The sequence below is a fragment of the Astatotilapia calliptera genome, chromosome 7 (assembly GCF_900246225.1).
Source record: "Astatotilapia calliptera chromosome 7, fAstCal1.2, whole genome shotgun sequence".
In the NCBI taxonomy this organism is placed as follows: Eukaryota; Metazoa; Chordata; class Actinopteri; order Cichliformes; family Cichlidae; genus Astatotilapia; species Astatotilapia calliptera.
Window position 1 is genome coordinate 41,018,730 of NC_039308.1, and position 15,008 is coordinate 41,033,737.

General features: G+C 39.2%; 1 protein-coding gene across 1 annotated transcript; it reads right to left on the bottom strand.

Annotated features, from left to right (window-relative positions):
• Window positions 1-811: 811 nt before the first annotated feature.
• On the bottom strand, window positions 812-14,762 carry hyal4 (hyaluronidase 4). Its single transcript, XM_026174772.1, has 4 exons — window positions 14,643-14,762; window positions 7,662-8,651; window positions 3,236-3,325; window positions 812-2,681 (listed from the first exon to the last, which is right to left on the bottom strand). Exons 2-4 carry the CDS (start codon window positions 8,616-8,618, stop codon window positions 2,181-2,183), a joined length of 1,548 nt encoding a protein of 515 aa, XP_026030557.1. The 5' UTR covers window positions 8,619-8,651; window positions 14,643-14,762; the 3' UTR covers window positions 812-2,180.
• Window positions 14,763-15,008: the final 246 nt, after the last annotated feature.

The window sequence follows — 15,008 nt, forward strand, 5'->3', positions numbered from 1 at the left end:
AGGTTTAATGACTGACTGTAGAAAAGGTAGTCAACGTTTTTCAAGACACAGTTTTTTCATTGTTTGAAAACCTAATATAAAGACAAAGATAAATAATGTCAACGGAACGTGAATCTGCCCCATCAGATTCATATCCAATCTGATCTGGATCAGTAGATGATCCAGTTGGCTGCAACTCAACTCACTAAGCGGAAGATGTTTCTTTGTTACTTCCCCTGAACTCATCACTTTATGTAATAATGGCAGGAAAAGGAAGAAACACACTGTAGCTTTGGAAAGTGTTTATTAGCAGTGCATTTACAGTCAGGTAACATTTTTCATGTGTTGCATACTCCTTGTTACATATGTAGTTTACAATCTTAAGATTTAATAAAGAATACAGTGACTACAGGAAATTTACAATTGCTACACAAAGTCTGAAGTAAAAGCCTAAAAACACTAACCTAAAGGCAGGCTTGAGCCGTCCATGTGACGTGCTTCATTGTTGCTTAATGTTAAATACTAAAATTTATTGGAGTACCCCTTCTACCCCTGTTTTCTTCTGTCTCTTTGACTACATAAGCAACATAGGCTGCCTTTTCATCAGCTATTTAAACTGCAACAAACTGCCAACTTCTCCAAAGGTAATGTTTCAGGTTAGTGTCATTACTCAATACTGTTTGTTCACTCTGAATGTAAAGCAAACTTTAGGGGATTGATTTCATTTAGAAAAAGTAACAACATTAAATTTTATTATCTAATGACTTTGAGCCAATGACTTGAGAGCCACCATCTACCGGAACCAAATTCCTTGTATGTGTCTGCACATATACTTGGCCAATAAACATGATTCTGATTCTGATTCTTTAAACTGTTTTTGTTAGGAACAAGGACACCGAATTAGAAGATTTTCTTACATTGTGTTATGATTGGTAAAATCAATAAATTCCTAATACATTAATGAAAGTTAGACCATCTACAGTTTTATTACTGAACAAACAGTATTTGCTGATGGAGGCTGGTTCTAAAATGATAAATGGTGAATAGATATGACAACTTTGTTTTGTCAACTTTGGCATCGTAGTTATAAGTATGCTTTATACTTGGAATTATCCAAAGAAAAGCACTTTGGGACACAGAGAGAGAGAGAGACTGAATAAAGAGTTTCACGAGAACCTGAGGTATCAAAAAACTGGTAAACTTTGGTAAAAAGGTGAAATTAAAGGACCTCAGTTTCCAGAGGCTGTGTCTGTCAGATATAGTTTGTGCCATCTCCTGCATCCAGTTGAGTGCTTCCTTGCACTTGCAGTTGTACATTCAGAGACAGTAGCCATTTACCAGTCACACTGAGATGAAGTAGAATCAAATACAAAATCCAGAGATCAATAATATAAAAAGTCTTTCTGTTCTTCAGGGTAACAAACCCAACAGAATGTATTCTGAAGTTAAAAGCAGCTATATGCTGCATCCTAACAGGCTCCAAAACGGTTTGTGACATCTCCTGGAAAGACTACAAGTAATAAGTAACAATACAAAAATATAAATTTGTACATATACCGCAAAGTATAGTAACAGTTCATTCAAGGTATTGGAAATAAAGGATGTCTTTAAAAATGCATCAAGTCTTTGTAATTGTGCTCCTATATATGTATGTGCAGTATTGTATTTTGAGCAGCCTTTGGTTTTTGTGGACAAAGCAAAACGGAGGATCATCATGCGACAAGCCAGCTCTGCCTTTTTTCATGAACTATAAGGCATTTCACATGATTTCTCTGCAATATGAGTTACAGTGAATAAATTCAAGCATGTATATTGGCTGTGCAATTCCATTTTTCCTTCTGTTTCAATGGGTACACTGCTGATTTAGGCCACAAATAATGTTTAGTCCGAATAAATGAATAATTGACTGACAGGCAATCATTTTCTGATTGGGTAAAATGTTTTCATGAGACATGTTTTCTGCATGTATTGTATTTCAGGTGGTATTTTGCAATTGTTTATAGCACATTTATCAAACAGCATCAGCAAGACGTTCCTATTACTGCAATTAGCTTTATGGTGCATAAAGTCAAGTTTATGTCAGTATCCTTGGATAAAATAAAAAATACATTTTGAATTAGAACATTATATTTACTGCAGTGTTGACATGTCACATCTACCCGCAGCTAAATTGAAACTAACTTTCTCTTTTGAAGCCATCTTCAAACATATATCTTTACTAATAATAAATTCAACAGGAGCAACAAAGTTAAGTGATGGCTGACGCAAGTTGGCGCTGCTGCACTCTCTCCTGCCTCCTGCTGTTCATCCTGTTCATCCTCCCACTCTGTCCTCTTCTTGTCGTGATCTTCGTACTCTTCCTCTTCCTCCCATGGCCCTTTATCTTCTCTCACTTTGTTGATGCTGTCGCAGTTCTCACCATTGTGGCCCTCATAGCAGTGGCAGCGGAACCTCTCCATTAGTAGCTGCTGTTCATGCGGTGAATGCCAGCCATTCACAGTAAAGTCCCCATCCTCAGAGGGATGGATGCGGTAACTGTCAGCACTTAGGTGGAGGTAATGCCGGGCGTGGGGGTCCCGGCGGATGCAGCGGCCATTACTCTGGCACAGGAATTCACTGCAGATTTCTGCGGCCCGTGTCACATTGGTGATGTACAGACCCAAGCGGTGGCTTAGGAAGGACTTGACGTGGGTGCAGCTGTGCTGTGGAAACAAGGTGAAATTCGTAATAGCTTATATGATACTACAGCCAAAATTTTGAGTTTAGTGGCTTCACATCAAGTTCTGCTTTAAACCCAATGATGAACCAGACTCACTATGACAAAGATTCGCCAGTGCCTAAATATAACCTTAAAATGAAAATGTATAGGTTGGAATGGAGTGGCATCCTCACAGATTCTGATTCCTCATGGATGATGAAAGAAACTTTCAATTTCAGCAGAGGTTGAAATAATTATTTCCCCCCACTGTAAAGCAACTTGAAGAGACTGTTATTGTCAACTGGCTGGAACAATATAAATAAAACTGAACTAAAATGAACTGAATTCCTAAAGATGTGTTAGGAGTTCAGCTTTATGTATAACATCGCTGCACATTAAAAATATTAATCACAAACGTCAGAAGAGCATATGCATGCACAGTCACCTCTTGTGATTTTGTTAGATGTTCATAAATAAATCTCCATATGCACCAGCATATATGATGAAAACATACTATAAATAATTTTACTTTGTTAATGTAGGGCAAAGACCACCTACCCTGGATGAGGTCAAATTTAAATCTCCCCAGATGACAAATCCTGCAGTTCCCAGTGCAGCACTCTCCCCTATGGTGTGGATCAAATCGTCCTACAGGAAAAATACAGGTAAACCATCACATCACATCACACATGTCTGTCACCATCACTACCACGCCACCATTTAAGGCAGGGATCTCAAATTATTGATGGCGAAGTGATGATGAAGTAGCTGAAGAAAAAAAATAATAATAAAAGAACAATAAAATAATACAAAGGTCAACATATTTGAACATTGAATTTTTAATACTGCTTGGACCACACTGCAGTGTGGTCCAAGTGTTACAGTGTTAGTAACAGTGTTTGTCAGTGTTACAGTGAGAAACTGGTTATGTTGTGCAAAGCTCCACAAGATCATACTTCAAAGAAATTCTTTAAATAGCCTTCTTCTTTTCAAAGACATCAGCAGTTAACCTGCCGAATCAACAGATCATCCTCAAACATTTGGTTTTCCCTGAACCTCCAATAGATGGCAGTAGGGAGCAGACTCAGAGTATAGCCTGACTGTTTAAGCACATTGTTACTGAAAATGATGTTTACTGCATACAAAAATTAATAATTATATGACAATTAATTTGAAGGGGTGGGTTGCAAGTTTAACTATTACTAATATGCAATCATATTAAGAATTACAGAAAACAATATTTGCTTTTTGACTTTTTCTTTGGAACATCAGGATTGGTGATTTAAATCTTTAAATTGAGGCCAAATGATGATTGTTTGCCAGTCATTTGAACACACAAAATTACAACATTTTCCACTATAAAATGCAGAACTGATCCCTTTGTCACATTGTCCCACATTGTGTTTGTGTGTCTGTTAGTACTCTGATGATTCCTTGTACTTTGATTCCTTGTTCCTATCCCGTTAGGGTTTTATTTATATATTTTTTATTAAAGCTGCTTTTGTAAGTTGACCTCATTTCCAGAGTCTTGCATTTGGGTCTATATTTGAAGCTTGGTAATGCACTAAAATTGACTGAGAAGATTAAAGTTTCTCCAGGATCTTTAATCCTGTCTTCTGTGAAGTATATCACAAAGGCTGCCATTCATATTTTAACACAAGTTTAACATATTTTATTCCAGCCCTACTGATTTTGATGAATGTGTTGTCTCTATTGATGCTGAAAAAGCCTTTGATCGAGTTGAGTTTGAGTGTCTCTTCTTCCACAGATTTTGTTCTGGAGCAAATTTTATGGTTTGTTTTTTTGAGTGGCACAGAAGTGTAATAACTTGCTTCAAGGACCTTGTCATAGCCTGGAAACTGGCATCATTTAAACAACTTGCTAATACAATCTACCACCATCACACTTTTTAAGATGCTTGCAAGCCAGGCACTTTATTTGTTTCCAGATTTCAGGCTCAAGTCCTCTACCAAGGCCAACCATACAACTTTATCCAACCAACAGAGGGCTGATCTCCCTGCTTTACAGTAAAATGTTAAACTTGACACATACCTCAAAATGTTATGGGAAGAAGATTTAGACTTAGGCCTCTGTACTCACAACTTGACATCATTATGTGCCCGCCACTGTTAATCCAGTTCAAAGTGGTGCATGGAGCCCACTTCTCAATATCCAGATTATCTTCTATCTATCCTGAAATCACTGCATATTGTGATAGATGACAAACTGCTGAAGCTTCACTGATCCATGTCTGTGGCTCTATATTTTTCTACCACTAGTAAAATCCTGCTTTTTTTCTAGTCAAACGTTTTAGAGACCAGTATGGAACAGGACTGCACAGGTGCCAGTACTGTTACATAAACAGTATAAGGAGCCTTAAGTCAATGTGGAGGCTGAAACATATTTTCCTTTGCGGCTACCGCTGCTGTACTTTTTATCCCTTCCAACCTTTATCCTCTGACTCATTCTGACTTAACTAAGGTTTTGCTTATGTGTGCCAACCACCTTTTGCATGCATCCTAAAATGCAGTTCAAATAGGAAAGAATATGTTCTGCTTAGAGGTTTCGATTCACATTTATTCATAAGACTGAAAATCAGAAAATTCAGACATTGCCTAAAGTTCTTGTTGTATGGTTTTGGAATTTTAAAAACCAAAAAGGCTATTACATTTTAAATTATCTTTTGAAAATGCATGTTGTATTTAATTAATCCACAATTTTTTAATGGATTTTTGATCAGAAGGAAGGAAACAGCACAATTGTCTTTTATTGTCTAAGGAATGCAGTGGTTTTGATGTCATACATTTAAGACATATAGTGAAAGTGGCCAAGAAAAGGAAGGTACTAATTTAAATTCTGATGTTATGTCATACTCCGCTGAGCTTATTGAATTTGAGCATGAACCTCCTTTAATTTCTCAGGAATTTTGCAGAGGTTTGTGATGAAACTTAGCACACGTATTGTGTGGGTATCCAAAAAGAGGAACTCATTGAGTATTTCATGTCAACTATCAAAGAAGATTTTTTAAATGCATTTTTGATATATCATCATGTTTAACTGACTTTGTTCAGAATTGAACCAGCAGTTAAACATGGTTCGGGCATCTGACAAGGATGCCCCCTGGGTGCCTCCTGGGTGAGGTGTTCTGGGCATGTCCCACTGGGAGGAGGCCCCGGGGCAGACCCAGGACACGCTGGAGAGATCATATCTCTCGGCTGGCCTGGGAACGCCTTGGTGTTCCCCCGGATAAGCTGGAGGAGGTGGCTGGGGAGAGGGAGGTCTGGGCTTCTCTGCTTGGGCTGCTGCCCCCGCAACCCGGCCCCGGATAAGTGGAAGAAAATGGATGGATGGATGGATGGATGGATGGATGGATGGATGGATGGATGGATGGATGGATGGATGGATGGATGGAAGTTCAGAATTGTCATTTATGTTTAAAATAATTTTACAGTCCAATAAATCTGGCAAGATTTGAATGACTTTCCCATAGAAGTTAATCATGAATGAGGAATTGCATTACCAGTCAAATTCAGAAGACAAATGAAAGAACAACAAAAAAAATATTCTATTGGTTCTATTTTGTCTTAGTTTGCCCAAGATAACATGCAACAAGGCCGACCTACCACCCCTAAGCTGCCACAGGGTGAGATGGGATTCATCCTGGACAGGTCGCCAGTTTGCAACAAGACTAATGTAGAGACACAGACGACAATTAATTAAGCTATTAACCTAACCCCACTAACTGCATGTCTTTAAACTGTGGCAGGAAGCTGGAGTACCCAGAGAGAGCCCACACAAGTATGGGTAGAACATGCAAGCTCACACAGAAAGGCTCTAGCCAGAAGGACTAAAACCCAGAACCTTCTTCCTGTGAAACAACAGTGCTAACCACTGTGTTATGGTATGTCATAGTGCTTTAAATAACAATTTAAAAATCAATAAAAAAAAATGTAAATGAAATATTGGGGAAAAAAATAAATTGTAGGTTGGATTTTTTTGTTTTTGTTTTGTTTTTAGGTCTGCTTCAAAATTCAGATAAAACTGAGGCTATTGTACTCAGCCCTGAAAATCTTTGTGTCTATGGCATGGTACGGCTGGCATTACCTTCTCCGCGGTAATGGAGTGGTTTCTGACCATGATATCTCCTTCAATGCACATAAAACACAAATTTAAAACTACTCTATAATTAGAAACATGTCTCATTGTGATGCTGAAAAACTAATTCTTGCATTTATTACTTATAGGCTGGACTACCGCAGTTGATTATTATCATATTTTCCTAAATGCTCTCTGAAAAGCCTTCAGTTGATCCAGAAAACTGCAATAAGAGTAGTGGCAGCGACTATTTAAAAGAGCATATTTCACCACATACTACTATATCTGTCCAATGGAGCATGTTGCTCTAGCCATACTTGTGGTTCTTAGGGTAGATCCTTCAGCTTTCAGGCCTTTCTTCTGTGGAACCAGATCCCAGTTTGGAATCAAGGATTATTGTAGGGTCTATCTTACAGTACAACGTATTTTGAGTTGACTGTTGTTATGATTTGGTGCTTTGTAAATAAAACTGAACTGAATTGACTTGAATTGGAGCAGGTAACCCTGAACCCTCCCTTAGTTATGCTGCAACAGGCATAGGCTGCGGGTGATCTCTTTATTTAATTATTAGTTACTATAATCTCTGTATCTCTTCCACAGTGTGTCTTTTGTCTCACTTCCCCTCACCTCAACTGAAGGTTTCGTTTTGACAAAAGGGATTTTTCCTTCCCACTGTCGGCAAGAGCTTGCTCATGGGGGTCATCTGATTATTGGGGTATTATCTTACACTGTTAAGGAACCGTTGTTGTGATTTTGTGCCATAAAAATAAAATTGAATTAAAAGTATCCCTGTGAAAGGAAAACGAACTACTTTGTTGCATAATGGAAATTTTATCCAGAACACACAGTAGAAAAAAATATATAATATTTTGGTAAACTTTGCTCTTACTGTAGTGAGAAAGTTGAGGGCCTCATCTCGGTAGCCCAGCCTCAGGTACACATAGGTGGGAAGGTCATACTCCTTTGAGGTCAGTGAGGCGACTCGGAGCGACTCTCTGATCCTGTGCTGGGTGAAGTGCAGGTTGCTGATGCTGTTGCTGTGATGCTTCCTGATTGTGACAGAGGGATAGAGGGCCATGCTGCTGTTCCATAGCCACACCAGCTCGTCATTCCTCAGCCTCTCCAGCAGGGGGCAGAAGCCTGTATAGTTCTGATCATGCAGGTTGTAATTGTGGCAATCAGGGTAGAGGTAAAAACCCCAGAGGGCACTGGGCCGGAGCTGTCTCCCCAGCTGAATGGTTTTTAGCATGAACATCTTGGCACTTTTCTCAAACCTCCGCCGTGCCAGTTCTTCCACTTGTGCTGCAGTCACGTTGATGTATGCTTTCTTGGTTAGCTCCTTTGATTTGCGTCTATAGATGTCCTTTTTGTGCCAATTACGACTCCACTGAGGTCGCCAGAACTCCCAGTCAATAACAGCCAGGCCACGAAAGTCCTCTGCAGGTATGAAGTAGTTGATGTCCTGGTGGGCTTTGAACAGATGTCGGTCCAGGCTGCAGTTTTGAGGTAGGCCACCAAAGACGGCTTTGCCATGTGGGGTGTAGTGAGGGTAGTAGCCCAGCCGGTTGGCATAGAAAATTGTGACGTTCTGGCCTGTCCAATCAGCACGTGGGCTTCCCTGGATGTGGAATAGGTGGTTAACGTTGGTGGTTATGTTGTACCTGAAGGTGCACAAGTCCAGTGGAGCATTCCAGGCAGCAATGAAAGGTTTTCGGCCAATCAGAGGCAGTTTGGCAGGTTTCTGACCAAAAGCTGAATGAAATAGCAAAATCAGCCAGGAGCAGGTGAGCGCAACAGGTACAGCATGGTGGGAGGAGGATTCCCCAAGTACTGGCACAACAGGCATTCTGGGATTCAGAAGGTGCAGCTGTCAGTCATCCTGACAAAGGGAAAAGTGACAGGGAAAAAGAAAAACAAATGAAAAACAAAACTCAGACATTTTTTTCATCTGTAAGACTTTTTTCTTTAATTATTATTTATCTATTGTTTCACCTTTGTAACCTGCATGAAATTTGTTGTATCATCTGTCTAATGAAAGTTACAATAACAAAATAGTAAAGGTAAGGATGGCTACAAAACAAAGCAACGCAGAGCAGGATAGTAAGATTTTCTCTGGGGATTTTTCATATATTTCACGTGGCACCACTTTGGGTCCTGACCTCAGAGTTAAGAGACTCTGTTTTCACATATAATGCAGCATTTCACAAAACTGACAGAGACTTTTTTATGTATAAAATGTTGCAGTACATCTGGTAAGCTCTCCTAAATTTCATTTGCCCTGACTGTTTTTATATTGTTTGGCAATTTTATTGAAGTCACATTTGATGAGCTCAACAGTTCTTCTGAATTAACAATGGTCTGGTTTAACTGTTTATTTCATCTTTCAACACAATAGAGGATCGTCAAAGCTTCAACATCTGACTTTATGAGTGTGCGTGTACATGGAAATTTGCCGTGTTCAAGTCTTGATAATATGTTGCATTCACTCAGTTTTGACATTCTACATTATTTACTCTTGGCCTTTTACTCTTTCCAAAATACATAAATGATTAAAAGGATTTGCATGGTATGAGTCAGAGGTCACATAGACTAAGTCAGTTGACACCAAGGTACATGGACTTCTGCTAGACAGAGCACGGCTTTTCTGTGCACATGTATTCTCCCCTTACCATAACTGAAGCCTCAAGCTGTAATGACAGGTCTTCCTTCCAAATGTCTCAGCAAGTTTCAGTGTTTGCTGCATCCCAACTTTTTCAAGCAAACATCCAGTCACAGAGCAGAGACAACAATCAGATGTCTGAAACCTGGATGTTCAAAAAAATTTCATTTGAATTTCTTTATTAACGAAAATGCAATTTATTTATATGCTATTTATTTATTGATTACCCTTTTAGTCATCTAGTGTGTGAGCAGCTTACTGGCTGAATGTTTAGTAAAGTACTAATGGCAGACAAGAGGTGATCTTATTTGCTGAATATGGTTTGAATTTTGAACTAGTTATAATTGTAAAATATTTTATGCTAAAAAATATTTGAAAAGCATTCTGGCTAGAACAGGCCAACATCAGCCTGGCAAAGGCTCCAATCTGGCCCTTTGGATAGCTTTTGAAAATGTGGAGGAGGGCATATCTTTTGGACTTTTAACTGTTTTTAAAAAAATAAATTTTACTGTTTGTCCTGCTGATAAAGACCCTCCCCACAGCCATTCATACTGCAGCAATAAAGTCAAATCAAAGTGGGTTGTATGTGGCCCCCCAATATATGATAACCTTGATAGCCCCAGTCTAGAAGTTTGGATGTTAAATTGTTTACTTTTTCACATAACATTTTCTTTTACAGAATGATATGTGATAAAGTAATGGTGTACATATGACATACGTTTGTTACAGAGACCGTTTTGTGACCATTTTGTGAATTCCTGTTATTAAAGCTCAAGGTGAGCATTTCGCATCACCAGCTTATTTACACCATGGTAGCAGTGGTAACTGAGAAGCTTGGCTACAAGGTTAACAGTGCAAAGGAGCAGTACCCTTCATGGAGGAGGCTAGAAACCAGGCTGAAGGTAGCAAGGCGTGAAGTTATCTAACTAAGTTATCTAAAGGGATGGCTAAAATGTTCAAGCAAGGTGCCCATAGCTGAGGTCTTAAAAACCGCCAAGGAAAGACTCACAGCCTTGGCCAGCCACCTGAAGAGGTATACCAGAGAGACAAACGCCAGGAAAATAAACAAACTGAGCCATCCAAGGTGTACTCTCAGTGGCAGAGGAACAGTATAACAACCAAGGCTGGAGAAGGAACAGTACTGGATGGGCATTTGGGAGAAGGAGTAACAGAGAGTTTGCATCCTTTCCAAAGTTTCATGTGTTCCTTCCTATGCTGAAAATACAACCTGAGGCTGTAACGAGTCCTGTGTAATTAATATAAATCTTCTATTTTATCTTCTCACTGGTGTTCTTGAGATATAATGATACAGCTTTTTATATTTTGTTCTCTTATATGGAAAGGTTTTTTTTTCTCCCTCACTTTCAGTTTTGCTCAACACACAATATGAGAATCAAATTACTTTCCTTTATTTTTGCAGTCAGTTTCTCTCTGTATTCATTTGACTGCACTTACTGTTAGCAATTTAGTTTTTAAAGTTCACTATACTGTAGAATTACAGTAAATGCATGGATGATTTGATCAGAGGAATGTTAGTGATTATTCTCTTTGTTAGTTTTTGTTTTGAGCAAAAAGGTTGAGCTGATTCAACTCGGTTTTATTTGACTTATATAGCACCAAATCACAACAATTAGCTTCAGGTGCTTTATATTGTAAGGTAAAGACACTACCATATTAAGAACAAACAGAGACAACTCTGACATCATGTGATCCCTTATGAGCAGTGGAAATGAAAAAACTCCCTTTTAACAGGGGTTTCTTTTGTTTGTGTTGTTTCAATGAATGGGACGAGAACAAATTCATCAACTAACACAAGCAAGCTTGATTGACAGTCTAAGTTCACCATTGATGGTGAGCTGAACTAAGCTTTCATATTCTCCACTAAGTGGTCCTTATCACGATAAATGATGAAGGAGAAGCCACCGATTAAACATGCTGGAATTTATATTCAAAGTCTGGCTTTATGTCAAAATAAATTATTTATCCAGAGTAGCTCCGAACCACAACCCGGTCTGGCATTGATTAAGATAAGAGTTTGTTGGTGTCTGTGGTCCTTGTGGACTGGCTCCACTCATTCAACAAATATTGTACAAGAAGGTATAAGAATGTCTAATTTTCAGTGATTGTAGGAAAATTTGGGTGAATATGACCTACAGTTGCCAGTGTCTGAAATTTTGGGTTTATGGGAGGAATGTTGACATAAAGTGGTATAATTTGCAGTAACTTACTCTTTTGTAAGTTCATATACAGTTTTGGAAGAATGGCAATTATTATTTTTGGTGAGTCATCTAGGTTTTGCTGTACAGCCTCCACAACCCTTGTGACCTCAAAGAAGCTAATTTCACACCTCTGTAGTGGACCTCAGAAGTAAATGCTACTCCCTGTGCCAGGTGTTTCTAAAAGAGGACAATGTTCTGAAAACAGAAATGTGAGGAGAGGGAGACTCATTTCCTGCTTTTGATGCTTGGGAACTGAGCCAAGTTCCCTGTGGGCAGGGCAGAGCAAAGAGTCGAAATAAAAGATATTCTGACATACACCGTCTGTCACATAAATATGTCTCGGCGCCAACTAAACATCGCCAAGTCACATTACTGTTCTTCAGTCAGATTCAGAAAGCTTTTAACATTGCAGGCTTCCTATTCGTTGGTTATGTCTGATTAAGAAGCAGACCTGATTTTAAATCCAACTTCCGAACTAATAAAATGGCCTCAATAAAACAGTTGAATAAAGAAAAAAATAAACATCCTTACTAAATTAACCTACATGTGTATGTAGAAGTAGAATGGGAGACAGATCCTTCAGCTTTCAGACCCCTCTGCTGTGGGAGCAGTTCCCAGTTGGACTTGAGAGACAGACACCCTCTCTACTTTTAGGATTATGCTTTAAACTTTCCTTTTTTGACAATGCATATAGTTAGGACTGGATTAGCTGACTCTGAATTCTCCATTAGTTATGTTGCAATAACCCATAGGCCATTTGGGTTAGGATTGGGCACAGGGTTTCCCATGATGGACCAAGTGATTCTTCTTCAGTCACCTCTTTTCACTCACCATGTGCTTATACACCACTTTTTATTCAGTCATTAGTGTTTCATCTGGCTGTCTCCCACAGCAGGTTTTTTGCCTTGTTTTCCTCCCCTCGCTGCTTACCACTGGCAGCAGATGGCCACCTTTCCCTGAACCCGGTTCTGCCAGAAAACTGAGAGAGCTTTTCTTTTGCACTGTCACCAAGTGCTTTTTCATAGGGGGTCATCTGATTGCTGGGGTTAACCTTACAATATATAAAACCTTGAAGCAACTGTTGTTGTGATTTGGCACTATTTGAACGAATTGAATTTAGTTCACTTAATGGATAAAAGGTCTAGGATGTCAACTGGTTTTAGGTGTAATCAAACAAACCTTTAGGACAAAAGGGTTCAAAGAAATGAAATGACAGTGAAATGAACGGCATTAACAATTCTGATCAACCATTTATAGAATCTGACAGAAAAGACACGTCATTCCAACCCAGAACAAGCCTGATGCGCAAGACTCAGGCTCATGACGGGAATCGTCTTCTTAAAAGCTATTGAAATATTTGCTACAGTATAGCGTCTTGCAGTTTATCATCTTTATACAGTGTACTGTGTACAAACGTGAGAGTTGTGTAACAGGTAACAAAGAGCTTTGTTTTAAGTCTACCCAACTGATTTTGTATTGTATTTTCTCAAACTGAAAGTGGCCTTGCAGCTCGTCTCTGCTATCATCTCTACAAGCACTCAGTAACACGACTCTGCCTCAGAATTTTCCACGAGGCACAAAAAAGCTGGTCCAACCATGTTAACCAGAGGAGCGAGAGAAGCCTTTTAACACATGTTATTGCTGAGCAAATGTGGTCCTGATTCCAGAAAACAAAAGCTGGAAAACAGGAACTACCAAAGTTGAAATTTGTACCCCCAGAGTCTATGGCTCATTGTAAAGAATTCTGGTTTAGGCCATTTCTGCTTTTGCTTCATTTTCCAGACCTGGAAGCTACTTTCATCTTTTATAAACAGTCTAATGGTAGCTACCATCCCATCAGGTGTCACCTGGGCCCTGTACTATTAAACCAGCTCAGCATGCCCAGGGTTTCTTTCTGTTATCTGGATTCACTTACTATGACAACAGCAATCAGGCAAGTGTTCACACAAATGTGATTATCAACTTAGGTGAAACCAGTTTCCCCTGTGTGGTAACATGAAATGTATGGCAAATGCGCGACCAGTCATATTAATGGTTAAGCGCTGCAGAGTGGAAATATTTGAAGAGGTTAACATAATACTAACTCAAAGCAAGCGCAGCAGTGTAAATGTATTTGACAGGAAAATCACTGCACAACAATTTCTGTTAAAAGCTGCAAGAACGTATCAAATCAAAGCACTTTAGGTGCTTTGATCAATAAGACTGGAAAAGAACTGCTGTGTTAAAAACATTTAGCCTGTTTGAGACCAGGAAAGGAAGCCGACACAAATGCCAACTGTGTAAGCTTCCAGACCTATCAATATCACAATTATATGATTATATTATGAGAGAATTTGAATGGATTATAATCAAATATTCAGTAAATTAATGTTTAAAAGAAATTTTTAGTTTTCATTCTTTCAGTTGCATGTCAGAAAGAATAACTATAAAAACAGGAGTCGATAGTAGGTTTAATCTATGCTCAAATTTGAAATAAGGTCAGCAATTACAGTATAGGTGTATGGTATAGGTGAGTATCCAGCTGCTTTTAGTAACAACACTTGAAAACTGTGCTCTCTCTTGTTGTCAGGTAATCTTGCTGTGACACTTTATGAGTCAAAGCATCCTTAAAATGGGATTTTGTTACTGCCTCTGTTACAGCTGATGCACAGCTTGTGCCTGTTGGGTAAAATCTCCACTCAGATGCTTAAGAAATTTGCTGCCGTGCATCTGATTTCTCAATGGGGAAAAACTCCTCACTTTGAGGGTTATTTTTTAACATTGAGCCAACATTCCTTGGATGATTGGGCACTCCTATCCTCCTCCTCCCCTTCCTGCATCACCCAGAGCATTCACCAAGGGTGGCTGCTTCCCTCAGGGTTTAAAAATACTTTTATCTTCCTCTTTGTGCAGCAAAACAAAAGGTCCCAGAAAGGCATGATCTTTCAGCCTGATAAAATAAAAGTTTTTAACAGTTATCTGGTGAAAACATGCTAAGGGTGTAAGAGCTCACCTATAGATGCTCGGGTCTCTTCTTCAGGGTTCAAAGCAGGAGTCATGGTGGCTGTCTGTGCTGCATGCTTGCATTCATTCCTTCTTGCAGTCTGAAATACAAGCCAGCCATCTGCACTTATATACAGCACAGAGAGGAGACGAGAGGGAGGAGAAAGTGTGACTACCACAACACAGTGATTAGAGAGCAGAGAGGGAAGGAGGGAGGAGGGAAGAGAGGCACAGAAACAAAGGAGAGAGAGTGAGGGTTTAAATTCGTTAGCTTGTAGAGCTCATCAGATGTCTTATCCTCCCTGGAAAAAAAAAGTCAATTCATCCACATCAGTCAGTCTAGAACACACATGTAAACAAAAATGTCATCAACTGT

Bases quoted from the DNA above. Each gene is read 5' to 3' on its own strand.
- hyal4 (XM_026174772.1), bottom strand. From the start codon at position 8,618: ATGCCTGTTGTGCCAGTACTTGGGGAATCCTCCTCCCACCATGCTGTA. The intron at 3,326-7,661 runs GTAAGAGCAAAG...TTTTTCCTGTAG, and splicing joins CCCTCAACTTTCTCACTACA to GACGATTTGATCCACACCAT. The intron at 2,682-3,235 runs GTAGGTGGTCTT...TTGTTTCCACAG, and splicing joins TAAATTTGACCTCATCCAGG to CACAGCTGCACCCACGTCAA.